This window comes from Eublepharis macularius, chromosome 5 (genome assembly GCF_028583425.1).
Source record: "Eublepharis macularius isolate TG4126 chromosome 5, MPM_Emac_v1.0, whole genome shotgun sequence".
Classification (NCBI taxonomy): Eukaryota; Metazoa; Chordata; class Lepidosauria; order Squamata; family Eublepharidae; genus Eublepharis; species Eublepharis macularius.
In genome coordinates, this window is record NC_072794.1 from 37,766,486 (window position 1) to 37,781,755 (window position 15,270).

Consider the following 15,270-nt stretch of genomic DNA (forward strand, 5'->3'; position numbering starts at 1 on the left):
TGACTCTGTGTGGTTCACTGTTTACCCACCAACAGGAACATCAAGCGCACTACAGGAAAGCCACCAGACAGTTACATTTGTGTCACTGTTTTTGTTCAGTGGGCTGCCATGCTCCTGTGGTTAAGCTCATCTCGATACAGGTGAACACACAAGACGGTTTTTGCATAGCCTTGTGGCTACAGTCTCGAGACAGCCACTAACGCAATCATTGTTATTCATAAGCTACTCTCAACAGGTTGGTTTCTGTGGTGGGAACACCATTTATCAGACTGTCTGATCTAAATTATTCCATTGTAACTTCCTTCATCCCATTCACAAGAAGGCCAAGCCTGAAAAGAAATAATGAGGTGGAGAGGATGGATGGTTGGATGGATGGATGGATGGATGGATGGATGGATGGATGGATGGATGGATGGATGAATGGATGGAGCGATGGATGGAGCAATGGATGGAGCGGTTGATCGATGGAGCGATGGGTGGAGCTTTCCAGAAATAGCAGCCATTTTTCAAGAGCCCCCAAACTGTTTGCAGAAACAGCGGCTGAAATACTTTACCAACCATCCATTCCATCCTTGTAAAGAAATCAGAAAAGGAAACCAGATTCTCATCCTGAATCCAAGCACATTTACTGGGATGAAAAAATTCTGTTTTTCAGAGGAATTCACTTCTGCTTAATACTAGCATTGGGCTGCTTGGTAGGATTAGTGAACAGCTTTATGTACTTCAGCAAGAATTATGCAGTACCTCAATGCTTTCATGCTCAAGAAGGATTATATTCCATGACATTAAGTGTGTATCTCCTGGAGTTCTCTCTTTACTAGCAAGGAAGCAGTTACTCACTGTGGCCACAAACACCTGCTAAGCATGTCAAAATGGGCACACTCTGATACGGTCTCATTAACAAAAAAGGAACAGAAATATGAGTCTATATTGTTTCTCCTTCCTTCGTAAAACAGGGTTGTAGTCAGCCTGTTTTGCTTGGTGCAAGTCAGTCTGTGTGGTGGTTAGAGTGTCCAGCTAGGACTGGGGAGACCTAAATACAAGTCTCTACTCAGCCATGAAGTTCAATGGGTACCCCTTTCTCTCAACCAAAAAACCCTCCCACAGGGTTGTTTTAAGGATTAAACGGAGGAAAGGGGAATGGCATACACCATCCTGGTCTCTTTGTAGGAAGGGCAAGAGAAAAATGTACTAAATAAATACATAAATTTGAACAATTTCAATCTCCATCCGCCAAGGGATTTCCCCCCATGTTCTCCATTCCTGTAGATTGCTCTGACCCCTGAAAAGATTAGTCCTGAGGCAGCAGAATCCATGCACTGAAACAGCCATTAGAATCAATGCACTGGTGTGCGGAGGGACAAGCGGATGAAACTGCTCCCCACCCCACAGCAGAGTTGTGCTTGCAGAATAGGAAAAAAGAAGCTATTTCAACTTCTCCTTGTCTTTTCTTCACCCTAGCGGCTGTTTCTCTGCATAGATCCTGAGACCCCAGAAATGACCTTTGGGGGGTTGGAAAGAGCTGCAGGAATGAAAACTAATTTGGGAAATCTAGACCTTCCTTACAAAGTATGGCAGGATACTGCCCAGTGCCATTTTCCTACAATGAAGACAAAGACGACTGAGGACATATTTCCATTTGCAAAGGTTGCCAGAAGTATATAAAGCAGGAGTTAATCTCACCTAGTTTTTGTTTAAAGCCAATTCATGCCCATAATGGCTGAGGTTCAGAAGTTTTCCATCTTAATTTATATGAAAGGGCAGGTCTCTATAGGAAGTCTGTGTCAAAGTGAAGGATCACTCTCCACCTCCTTCTTTTGCTAATACATCATCAGCTGGATAAAACCATGAGGGAAAACTTTCCCCACACTTAACTCCAGAAGCCAAAACCTACGTAACCCAAGCAAGAAGCAGTCAAATTAAAACTCCTTTAGTCTTTTATAAGGAAGCAAACCTAGGCAGATAACAATTTATAACCTTTTAAAACACAGAAAGTCCTTGGGAAGGAAGGAAGGAAGGAAGGAAGGAAGGAAGGAAGGAAGGAAGGAAGGAAGGAAGGAAGGAAGAAAGAAAGGAAGAAAGAAAGAAAGAAAGAAAGAAAGAAAGAAAGAAAGAAAGAAAGAAAGAAAGAAAGAAAGAAAGAAAGAAAGAAAGAAAGAAAGAAAGAAAGAAAGAAAGAAAGAAAGAAAGAAAGAAAGAAAGAAAGAAAGAAAGAAGGGCAGGTCTCTGCAATGAACCACAAGCAAAAATTCTTCTCCACTGAGCAAAATGCACATGCTGAAAGTTAGTTCAACTTCCTGCAAACAGGTATCCGAAATATAAACTAGAAATTATTTTCACATCCGCCAACTGGAATATTACATGTAGATAAGGATATTTAAGTGACAGATGTCCTGGAATCATTATCTAAGAGCTAAGCTACAAGTGACGCCTAACACAGGTTGGACACTTGTCAGCTTCCCTCAAGTTTTGATGGGAAATGTAGGTGTCCTGGTCTTGTAGCTTGGCTCTCCATTTAATTGAAGTTTACAGAGCGGCAGTCTATGGGAGGGAGAACATGCGGTCAGGAGGGGAATGCAGGCATCAGGTTCTTGCCGGGCACTCCCCTTCTCCTCCGCTGGGTATGGGGGGTGGTTCTGTAAACTTCAATTAAATGGAGAGCCAAGCTGTAAGACCAGGATGCCTACATTTCCCATCAAAACTTGAGGTAAGCTGACAAGTGTCCAACCTGTGTCAGGCATCACTTGTAGCTTGGCTCTAAGGCAAATTGCAAATGGAAACTCAGAGGAGAGAACTAAGCAAAAGGAAGCAGCAACCAGAATCTCCAACAGTCTGCCCAAAGCTAAAGCAAAGACACAAAACCTATTAGTCTTTCATAGTAAAATACTCCCCAAGGCAGAGAGAGGCATTCCCACTACTTCAGTCAAGGTATCATAATTACATAGGTAGGTGGGGAAATGGCCAAGCATATTTCATTAAGCTTGCTAGACTATTCTCTTAGCAGAGGTGAGGAAAAGATTGAAAAGTCATAATAGAGTGATCATCAATATGGTGTCTGTGGACACCTTGTTGCCTAACAACTTGCCTCTTGATGTCACTTGTTTCTTCACCAAAGGAATGAGCCAGTACTGGATTTTCTCCACCTGATTGGAGTATGTGTGTAGGGCATTCATTCAGAAGCCCCCAGAAAGCATCACCTTACTATCTCTGCAGGGAGTGCTCATCGAAGCGCCCCTATCATACTTGGCTTGGAACCATTCAATGTTTTTGATTGCCCCCTGGCAGCCATTTTTAATGGCCTCCCTTGCCCCCACCCTGATGGCAAGCATTTTGGGTGGTTCCTATTACCTTTTCTCAAAAGTCCTTGCGGTCAACAAGGTTGGGAGGTTAGGATCTCCATTGCAATAACACTGTTAAATTAGTATTCTACCTCTCTTTAGAAAATGTTCCCCTTTAAATCATAGAGGAAACATCTGTTATCTACTGAATCTCTTTAAGATCTCCTTCAAAGGTTCTTTCTATGGAAGCTTCCACCTTCAAGCCTTATGTGGTCAGATACTAGAGAAAAGCCCTTTTCTGTGGTGGTGAGTGACCCAGTTACAGTGTACACACCCCAGAGAGGTTCACTTGGTGACACTTTTACTGAGTTTTAAATGTCAAAGTAAAAGAGTTTGATTTGCTACTGTTTTTATGAAATGGCTGTTTCATTTACTGTCTGCTGGTTTCTAGCCTGTTATTTTATTGGATTAGGCATTTCAAGATTCATTGTTTGGCAGTTTGTTCTATTGTGATTATATTGGTGTTTTTTTCAGTATTGGATTCCACCTTGAAAATTTCTTTCAAAAACTAACCAATCAACCTAGGAAATGGCCTCATGACTAATTAGTAATATATCAGAGCTCATGGGTCTTTCATTAAGGACATTTGATGGGAGTTATGGGTATATTGAGCAGGGAGCAGAGGCATTAGGGTTTCCATCTTACCCCCCCCCCCAAAAGCAGGGGACAGGGGTGTCACTTTGCAGGTGCAAGGCCCTAGTGCAACTTCCTCTTATGTGCATTCTCTAGAGGCCCCAATGATGTACTTCTGGTTGAAAACCGGAAGCTATGGGGTCTCAGCAGGGCCAAAATCAGCCAGGCGAGTGGGGGTGAAGGGTAGAAGTGCGGGCCAAGGGATCCTCTGCCCCCAGCAGGGCCTTGGCAACCCTAAGAGTCATCTTTTCCTCCTTTCATTGCTCTTCTTCCCTTCTGCATCTTCTCAGTTTTCAACTCTTCCTGTGCTGCTTGCCAACAATACACAATATGTTTCACCCAGGGCAATGTCCATAAACCTTGGTATTATGGAGGCTGCTCTCATAGATGGAACCAGAAGCTGGATCAAGCTTACTTCTCCAGACTTTGCTCTGCTCCAGACTCACTGGAAGGCAAAGACTTTGATCTGCTGAATAGGTAAATGAGAAGCACTACTAGCTCTTTCTCTCTCTGTAGCCAATGAGATGGGGTTCAGGTGAAAGAAAAGGTCAAATGATGCACATTTTCTGCATCCTCCAGCTCCATGGTTTGGTGACATGCATTCTTCCTCCTCCTTTCCTCAACTGAGTGTCTAGGTTTGGTGTCCCATGGGAAATGTGCCATATACAAGCTTGATGCACAATGTGTGAATGTATAGAAAGTGATGACAAATAAAAGAAATGGAATTTAAATAGCTGTGTGGGTCCCCCCCACCCTAAGAAGTAGCCTAATAGAAAAGCAAGCCACAAATAAGCATTCGGAATTTTCTCCAGTTGGTCAAAGTTGTTGGTGGAAAGTGCCCTCAAGTCATGGTTGACATATGACAACCCCTGGTAGAGTTTTCATGGAAAGAGACTAACAGAGGTGGTTTACTATTACCTGGCTCTGCAACCCTGGTCTTCGTTGGAGGTCTCCCATCCAATTACAAACCAAGGCCGACCCTGTTTAGCTTCTGAGATCTGACAAGATCAGGCTCACCTGGGCTATCCAGGTTAGGGTCAAAGTTAAGTATTGTTAAATCTCAGAATATGCCTTGCCCTCCACCACTGAAACTGATGAATTTAACTTTGGCTAATCCAATGCAATAAATTCATGTAATAATTGATTTATCAGAATCCATTTTAATTGCTTATCTTCTGATATGTGTTTGAAACCAAAGAGATCTGCTCTTATCCAGTTTAACCTCAACCACAGGAGTCTTCTGTCTCTTTTTTAAAAAAATCTATGCGTCATTGACACTGAAGAAAAAAGGAAGTTCCTCTCTGCTTGCGGTAATGTTGCATCATAAATAGACTTTTTCATACAAGGCTGCTGCTGTGTGTGGCAGTATATAAATCCATCAGTCAAGCCAGTGAGCTAGTCACTTAGACTGTAAGGGTTACAAGTCGACAGCTCTACAAGAGAAAGCAAAAATGCCTTGGATGTTCTTGTGGCACACAAGTTCAACTGAAATGGAAAACGATGACCATGAGGTTGCAGAAAACAAGGATAATAAGAAGAAGACCAAGACCTTGTAAGTATAGCTGTTGTTCTGAAGAACATCAGTTCTGAAAACACATCTAGGCAGCTTAAGGGCAAGGAGTTATTTACAACGTATATACGATAACCATGAAGTATCTACCAGTATAAATCTGTAAGAGAGTTAAGAATATGTAAGATTCAACGGTGCAGTGTTACAAAACTAAACCTTTTGGTTCATTGGAACAGAACCCATGGTATGTATTTATTTAAACCTGCATGAGTATAGGTTAGTCCCATAGATTTCAGTGGCTGGATTATACGTGGGGTTTTACTGTGCTTTTAACCCTCTCCAATTGAAACCAATGGCACATAAACTTTAATTTTGGCTGGTTCTCCTCTTTTAAAATATGGAATTAATTACAGAAAGCAATGATGGAATAGTAGGAACTGAAAGACCTGGCTTCAGTCCCCATTCAGCAACATTTTTTTCCGGATGACTTTGGGCCAGTAGCACTCTAAACTACCTCACAGTGTTGTCGGAAAGGTAAAATTGATGAAGGGCAGGACAGAATGTACTAGATAGACACATGAGTATGCTTTCATGTATGCTTTCATGTACTTGCTGAAATGCACAGCCATGACCAAAAATACAGGGCAGAAGTGAGGGCATGCATAAACAGTGACCTTCTGTTCAAACTGAAGAGTGTGAAGATCTCTGGTTGCCTCAGAATAATCTTGGACAGATGCAGAAAAAGCTCTTTAGTCCATTTGTCCAGAACAAATGAGCACCGAATATTCTTCTTATGCTTTCATCTTTCCATGAGTGTGTTGTGTTGAGCTACAATCGGTACACTCTTGGACACTTCAGGTTGGATCACGAAGAACCCACAAGGCATCTCATACAGTCCAAAGGAAGAATGTACCATCTTCAAATCACAAAATTAGATTTAAGAGGGCATAAGTATGGGGCACTTTGCATGCTACATTTCAGTTCTTAATAGACTCCCAATTTGTTCAACAAAATTACGGCATGGCATATATCCCCACTGAGCCTGGCTCCCAAGTCATTCTTCCATATTGTGCTTTATTATTAATGTATGAGACACTTGTTCTAGCACAAGGAGTGAATAATCAGTGGTTATTTATCACAACAGACTATGAACTGTCTAAAACTTCCCTTGTTGCTCGGAAGACACTTGCTTATCTGTCGTCCCCCTCACCTGATTATATTAGACTGAGGGCCAAGCTACACATGACGAATGACACTTGAACGGCAAGTGGATTGAGTGGAGGGCAAGTGAACAGGGAGAAATACACTTGCCATTCAAGTGTCATTCGTCATGTGTAGCTTGGCCCTGAGCCTCCTTGTGCAGGGACCTGCCTTTCACATACATTGTTGTCCTGTGAAGGTGCTATATAAATGCATAATAAATAATGACATGAATATGGGGGAGGGCAGTATTCAAGCATACGATGGAAGACTGTTTTCAGCAAATCCCTCTTTTTAATTTGCTTCTTTTACATCATTTTTATGCCTCTTGTGTACCATTGTTATGCAATTGACAAAATCAGCAGGCAATATTTATGTCAAATGTGGTTAACATAAAATCAGGGGTAAGGATTCTGGCTTCATTTGCAATGTGACAAAACCATAAATCCAACTGGATTTTCTGACAGAAGCAGAGTTGTCATGAAATCCAATTATAATAATAAATCACTGAAACGTGTGTTCTCTTTGGTTTCAGGGGCATAGACCTGAAAAACTTGTTGATGTCTGTCGTGCCCCACATAGAACCAGCTGTCATCAAATATCCCAATTCTAAATATGAAATGTAAGTATTAAATAATAGTAATCATACTGCAGAAATAACAGTCTGTATTCTACCACCCCACTAAGCAAAATCTGAAGCTTTCCTCCAACCTAAGGACCCTTCCTCCAGACTAGGGGAGAATACCTCCCCATTCTATTACCACTTTGAATCCTGATTGAGAGTGAGAAACTTGTCGAATGCATAGCATAGCTGAAGTAGATGCAGGTGCACATCTCAATATGCATCTCCACTTGTATTCTGAGGCTTATCTGAGACCTTTTGGTGCAATGAATGGGCATCAGGAAGGCCAGATCCAGGCATGCAAAGAAAGCAGTCCCTGCAAGACACATTTGATATCCCCCCACCCAAATGAAACGTGGTACTGTCCTCTTTTTTTTCCTGTCAGAATAGCAGCTACATGAGAATTTAACAGATGATGCATACTCTATGCTGAGGGGAAGTTGCATGCGTAGGCTTTGTTAACTGTCGTGCAGCTGCTTCAGGAACACAAAAAAAGTATGTAGTACCTCTGCCCACAATCTCTCCAGTTGTTAGGGGCTGTTGAGAAGCTGAGGCTAGGGAGAATCGGGCAGAACTGAAATATTGTTTCACTACTTGAAATTTAAGCTACTGGGCTGAAGAGTGACCCAGATAGCAGCCTGAGGAATTCACAGTGCAATCCTATGCAGGGTTAACTTCAGTCTAAACCTATTGAAATGAACACACAAAATGAAAGGAACTCTTCTAGAGTATCCCTTAAGTTGTGAATTTTCTTCCCGTTTCAGTTTTGTGATGGGTTCTTTATGCCTGTAAGCATCTGATTTCTAGATGCATTACTGAACATTCACTAATATAAACCTCCCACCTTGTGAGGTGGGATACAGTAAATCAACTTCCGCAGGTACGGCCACAGAGTTTCAGAGCCCAGATTCAAAGGAAGTCACACATGATATTTTGAAGAACTCTGGTAGATCCACTCAATTTCCTGTAACAGAAGGTCTCCTGTCACCTTTTTAATATTAAGAAACCTTAAACCTGGTTTATTTATTCCAGTTAATGATCTTGAATTACCAGTATAACAGAACTAACAGAATATGGCAGGGTGGTGGGTTCAAATCCCCTCTCAACCACAAAACTCAACAGATGTGAGAAAGTATCTAGATTTGTGCCCTTTTCAAATTTGCTATGTGGATAGGATGAATGGGTGCCAGGCATGGGATTGAGGTAAGCTCCATCCTTCACCTATATGCATTCTTTGAAACATATACAGACAACTCACATGCACGTAAGGACAGGTGAGTCAGATTCTGTCTGGGTGACTCTGAAATCTAAAAAGCAAGGTTTCCAATCACATGGAGAGTGTCCAATGCATAAAGACCATATACTTGCCCCCATGATTCCACCTTAGACTACATCCTGAAAAGGACTTAAATTTCTATGCCTAATCATCAGAATTTGGAAGCAAAACAAGGTTGGACCCATTTAGTACTTGGATTGGGACACCACCAAAGAAGACCAGAGACCAAGGGCAGGCAGTGACAAACCACCTCTGTTCATCTCTAGCCTTGAAACCCCTATGGAGTTGCCATAAGTTGCCATGACACTCTACACACACAACTTGCAGTGAGGATAAAATAGGACATGGGAGTAACCCTAATTCTGTGGCAGAAGTCATGTATTGTTTGTAATTACTGGTATTTCCATTGAAAAGCATTTCAGATAGCAGCAACAGGAAAAGTCTCTTCCCGGAGAGCCCATACCAACCACAGTAGACAATCTTGAACTATACGTACCAATAATATGCCTCAATAGTAGGCAGCTTCATTCACCCAATCCTGCTTTGAGCTTCTTGGAAAGGGGTGGTATGTAAATGAGATAAACCAATTATCTTTATGTTCAGGTTTCTCTCATGATAGACTTTATTCCAAAAATATATACATAAGTAAGGCTTTGAAGCCTTTTCTTCCATGCAAAATAATAATTTTTAAGTCATAGTCTTTTCCAGAGAGGCCCACTATTTCATACAGCCAAGTGTATAGCTTCTTACAGTTAAGTCTTGAATGTTTCCGCTCCCCCCAGGCTTTCTGCAGAAGAAGTTATACAGTGGTCCCAGTCTCTAGCAAAGCTTCTGTCAACCCAGTGTAAGTATTTTATTTTAACAGCTTCATGTGATTATGTATTTAATCTTTAAAAGAAGGTTGAACCAAGAACTAGAACTGTTGTCTTCAGAAAATATCATTTTAGTAACATTCCTGCATTTTGGTGGCGCTGCCATTGTGACCACTTTCAAAGGAGTCTGCAAGTTACTTTTTACAGAAACACAGAATTCTGAACATCTGAAAGCCAAAACACATGATATGAGATACTCGTGTCTATGCGAGTGTCTTTATCTCATGTGTTAACATCCTTAAAGACTGCTTGATTGAACTAAAACTGCCAGAGCTCAAATAATACGTGGTTTTTTTGTTTTGCTTTTTAATTATCATTTGCTTTATAAACTTACACTTTTTATAGTACTGGGTGAAATATATATTTTGCAAAGCTATTTTTCAACTTTAGTATAAAATATATATTATAGTTTCCTGAATTATGACTATGGGATTTTAGGACAAATGATTGACTCCATCTCCATGGACTGAAGGAAGATTCCTTACCACTACCAGCAGCCACAAACCATTGCAGATGGACACTCACTTAGGTCGAGTGTGACCAGGGCTTTTTTTCAGCTGGAAAGTGGTGGAAAGGAGTTCCGGCACCTCTTGAAAATGGTCACATGGCCAGTGGCCCTGCCTCCTGATCTCCAGAGAGGGGAGTTTAGATCACCCTCTGCACTGCTTGGTGTGGAGAGTGATCTAAACTCCACACTGGCTGGAGATCAGGGGTGGGGCCACCGGCCATGTGACCATTTTTGCTGAGGGTGATCGAAACTTTAAAAAACTCCCCCCTTGTTCCAGCTGACCCAAAGTGATGCCATTGTGCAGTCCTGAGTTCCACCACCTCTTTTCCCAGTAAAAAAGCCCTGAATGTGACCAACCAAACCAAGCATAGTCAAGTACATTGTAGCCTGCCGGAGGCTGCATCTGAAGGATGTTTATTGAATGTCTGGGCATTGGACAGTGGGCAACGTTCACCTTAGCAATGCATATGTTGTATACTACTGATTTACACTGTTCTTTAAACCATGGCAAAAATAGGAAGTTTACAACTGGACTTCTACAAAAATAACCACACTACTTTCATCTGATGGGGTCGTATGACTTTCAGAGCCAAAAGTTTAGTCATTGTAGAAAAGAAAAGAAACCCTATTACAACTACCACTTCCATTAACAATTGTGAGACAAATATGTGTGTTCTCTTCCCACTGAACCTTTTTATTGTGTTAATAGATTATGGTTATTTAAAATGAAACCATACTCCGAGTGAAACACAGGCCCTTTGAAACCATGAAAAAGCTAACAATTTAACAATGGACCAAAAGGAGATTTAAAACGCTGCCCTGACCAAGCTCAAAAGAGAGTGATAATAATTGTGGAAAAGAGGATAATGGTCCATCAAGGGTCCAGAATTCCAACCCCCACACCCCCATGAAACTCACAGAGCGACTTCATTTATTTAAAATGTTTTTATATCCATTTTTTTCTCCAGAATTCAAGCCTCAAAGCAGTTTAAATACCAAATCTAAAAACACTCCAGCAAAAATTAAAACAAGTACAGACACTATAAGAGAAAGGAAACCAGCCCCACAAAACCCAATAGAGCAAACTGATTGGAGTGCTGGAGTAGGAGCTGAAAGAACCAGGTTCAAATCCCCACTCTGCCATGGAAACTTGCTGGGGGGTGTTGAGCCAGTCACACTCTCTCAGTCTAACCTACCTCATAGAGCTGTTGTAAGGATAAAATGGAGGAGAGGAGAATGATGCAAGCTGATTTGAGCTCCACTGGGAAGAATAGCAGGGTACAAATAAATAAATAAATAAATAAATAAATAAATAAATAAATAAATAAATAAATAAATAAATAAATAAATAAATAAATAAATAAATGCAATGAATTCTCACAGTCAGCCGCATATATAGCAGCCCTTTTCTCCCCAAATCATTTTGAAGGTGACTGTAGTCTAGGGTTGCCAGACCCCTCAATCTCCCAGTGGGAGATTGGGGCCAGGCTCTAACGGGGGGGGTGCATGCGCGCTTTGCACGTGCATGCTCCTGCGAGCATGATGATGTCACTTCTGTAAAGTGACATCATCACGCAGCCCCTGGATTGCGCCGTTGGCTGCTGCGGAGTGCAGGAATGCTCCTGCACTTCTCAGCAGCCCAAAACAGGCCCAATCTGCACCAAAATGGGCACGGATTAGGCCCGTTTTGGCACGGATTGGGCCCATTTTGGGCTCCTTCGGAGCACAGCAGTGTTCCTGCACTCCACAGGGGCCCACAACGGACCTGATCCGTGCCAAAACGGGGCCGATCTGCACATGTTTTGGCACGGATCGGGCCCGTTTTGATGCGGATCGAGCCCGTTTGGGGCCCCTGTGGAGTGCAAGAGTGTTCCTGCGCTCCGCAGGGGCCCACAATGGGCCTTATCCGTGCCAAAATGGGCCCGATCCGCACCCTTTTTGGCGCGGATTGAGCCCGGTTTGATGCGGATCAGGTTCGTTGTGGGCCCCTGCGGAGCACAGGAATGCTCCCGCGCTCCACAGGGGCCCCAATCCAGGCCAAAACAGGCCTGATCCTGGTGGCTGCTGTGCACAGGGGCGCGCATTACCGTAGGCGGGCACGCATGGAAGGTGTGCCCCCCCGCTGGCCAGGTAAGTAGGGGTGGGGTGGGAGGGTGGGGGCGGGGGATCCCCTGCCCCCACCGGGGGTCTGGCAGCCCTACTGTAGTCACACATTAAAGTCAAATACAGCTGAGGTTTCCACCAGCATATGTGGCCAGGCTCAGAAAGGCCAACTCCTAAGCTTTATCTTCTGGGAAGACAAGGCCTCGAGTCAATCTTCATCAACATAGTTTCCAATGTATTTTTCTTTGTTCTGTTGAAGATGATAGCTAAAGCCACAATGGTATCTCTGTTCACTACAGGTGGTCAAGATGTTTTTAGAGAATTTCTGAAATCAGAATTCAGTGATGAAAACATTGATTTTTGGCTGGCTTGTGAAGACTACAAGAAAACCCAATCTGATCACTTACATGACAAGGCAGAGAAGATTTACAAAGAGTTTGTCCAGTCAGATGCTGTTAAGCAAGTAAGTTTTTTCTTTATACATTCTTGGGTTACATTAATTGCATGTAGAGCTGGATGTATGATTCGAACCTTACATTTATCCAGGTATGGCTCTATTTTTAAGTGAATGTGCATTGGCTCTTTCTTACAAACAGACGTGCACATACATGCCAGCTGTATGTGCATTCACTGTTACATGCACATAGGGCTACAGCAGAATACATGGCAGTTGGGCTAGTACTTGAAGTGCACCCTTGAACATCACAGATGTGCATCCAAGTTCCTTAAAAAACCCTAAGGGCAATTACTTAGCAGTAAGTGTCAACAAGACAGGTTTATAAAAGATGCTGAAGTGTGATTTTTCTCTTCCTAGATCAACATTGACTTTCATACAAGAAAAGCTACAGCTCAAAAGGCACAGGATCCAACACCCTCTAGCTTTGATGAGGCTCAGAAAATCGTATATGTACTTATGGAGAAGGACTCTTACCCTCGATTCCTCAAATCCAGATTCTACCTTCATCTGTTAAACAAGGCTCAATGCAACAGTCTCAAGTGAAAAGATGGCTCCACATTTTCTCAGGTGTAAATCTGAAGTATGACTAGGCTGGAAAGTCAGGATTGGAAAACAGGAAAAGGGGAACTGCATGGAACAAGGACTGGCCTGTGACAGGCAAAAGAAGAAGAGTGTGAACGAAGAGATTATATTGCCTTGACAGCAATGAACTAAGGATCACGTCTCACGTTATCATTTTCTTTCCCAGGAGCAGTCCTGCAAGTGAAGTCTCATTTGTTTTGCAAATACTGTCATATGGAAAGAATGTGCAACCATGTTTATTCATGATATTGTTAGGGGCTCGTTCACATGTATATATACATCTCATGGTTCCTCATCCTTTGATTATATATAGCTGACATTCTACGGAAAAGCACTAAATCAGATGTGTTGCAAGCTGATGAGAAAGTTAGATCCATGATGGCTCCGTTCACACATGTAAATAGACTTTTGATGTGGCATGCAGTTGTCACAGGATGAACTACATGCATCAACCACCTCTTATTTTTCTCCCACCACCCAGCTGAGTGGTGATGGGAAGGGTCCACTGGATACGAGTTGTATGGACCTGCTTCATATATATTCATAAGGACCATTGCTTATTTAAAGATTATGCACCAAGTGAGTTTCAGTAAGGTGTAACAGTACTGGAAGACGTATATTAGGGTTGTCAACTTTCAGGTAAGCCAGGACAGAAATAAGGGGGGGAAATCCAACCTAATGTGATCTCCCAGAATTATAACTCATCTCCAGACTACAAAGATCAGTTTCCCTGGAGAAAATGAGTGCTTTGGCTCTATGGCATTACACTCCACTGAGGTCCCTCCCCTCCCTGAAACCCTGTCCTCCCCAGGCTCTACCTCCAAATATCCAGGAATTTCCCAGCCCAGAGCTAGCAACTCTAGTATATACAGATCCACCCCCTAACAATGGGCTGGTGTTAGCATTCTATTCTAGGCCTGAGGCATGACTGGCCTTCTCTTGTACACTGGGTTCTTAACTTGAAGGTATTTTAATTGCCAAAAGTGCACATGGCCAAGGTTCTTCCTGCTTGAAGATGAATGATGTGTCACTAGCTGATGATGTTTGGTCAGCCATCTGCTCTACCATCAGGACTCTGATCCTGCTTCAAACCCCTTGAGGCAGGGCATAGAGTTGACTTATTTCCAACTAGTCCAATGTCTTCTCAAAAACCAAAGAGGAAGCACAAGCTGGCTTATCTAAACCTTTAATCTGTCTTGCTTCTCAGGGAAGTTGGTCTCCTGGGAAGCAGATCAGACACAAGAATCCTATAGAGTTGGTGGATCAATTCTGTGCTCTGCAAGTCAGGCTTTCACAATAACTTCTCTGGAAATGGAGAAATGGGAGAGACACCAAAGTTGTTGGGTGGAGTTCGATCCACAATGAGGAGTAAAGTGATCGTTCAGACTGCTGTTGCTGACATACAATATGTAAAGAGATGTATCACTTTCTGATCTTTAATAAATACATTGTTTGTTTCTATAGTTTAGATTGGGATACCATTTCATGTAGATATAAGCTAGGCCATAAATAAGTTTAATTTTTGGCCCCAATATGTAGCTTATTAATATTTAATTTATTGTAACTTGCAAATGCAAGGCAAATGACCATGAAATTAAAGATATGTCTCTCAACTACTCATGCTTCTACAATTATTTTCTCAACAAAACTTGTATAAAGAGCATGGCCATCCAGTCATAGATGGTGAACTGTATTCAGCTTAGAGAGTTGTACAAGCCTGTTCCAAGGTATAAGCAAAATTCAAAATTGCTTGTGAGAACAAATCCTTGAGGGTTTTTTCCTTCTCTCCAGAAGACCAATTGACCAAACCTTTATTCCACTTGCATATTCATGTAACTTGGTATACTCATCCTCAGCTACAAGAAAGATCAGAAAAGGGTCAACTGTTTATTTTTCTGATCATATCTCAAATATACTGCTAAATTAATTCACTGTCCCATATTTAACAGGTACAAACAGAATATATTTATCACATCAGTTCTGATAACAATCTGCACTTTCTAAGCCTTTCCCCTCCTCCCAATATTAGACATTGCTGGAGACTTTGACTTGAACATTTATCTACAGGAGATTATCAAAATGCTGTATTTCTCCAAAAGGAAGATGATCCTGAATGTAACATGACACCTCCCCGCCCCCCGCCCCCGCATAAAATAGTAGTACACAAAC

The 15,270-nt window shown here is 42.1% G+C and overlaps 1 protein-coding gene across 1 annotated transcript; it reads left to right on the forward strand.

Moving 5' to 3' along the window:
• The first annotated feature begins 432 nt into the window (after window positions 1-432).
• LOC129330311 (regulator of G-protein signaling 1-like) lies at window positions 433-14,671 on the forward strand. Its single transcript, XM_054980344.1, has 6 exons — window positions 433-574; window positions 5,379-5,523; window positions 7,217-7,303; window positions 9,362-9,423; window positions 12,362-12,525; window positions 12,877-14,671. The coding sequence occupies exons 1-6, from the start codon at window positions 433-435 to the stop codon at window positions 13,060-13,062; spliced, it is 786 nt and encodes a 261-aa protein (XP_054836319.1). The 3' UTR covers window positions 13,063-14,671.
• Window positions 14,672-15,270: the final 599 nt, after the last annotated feature.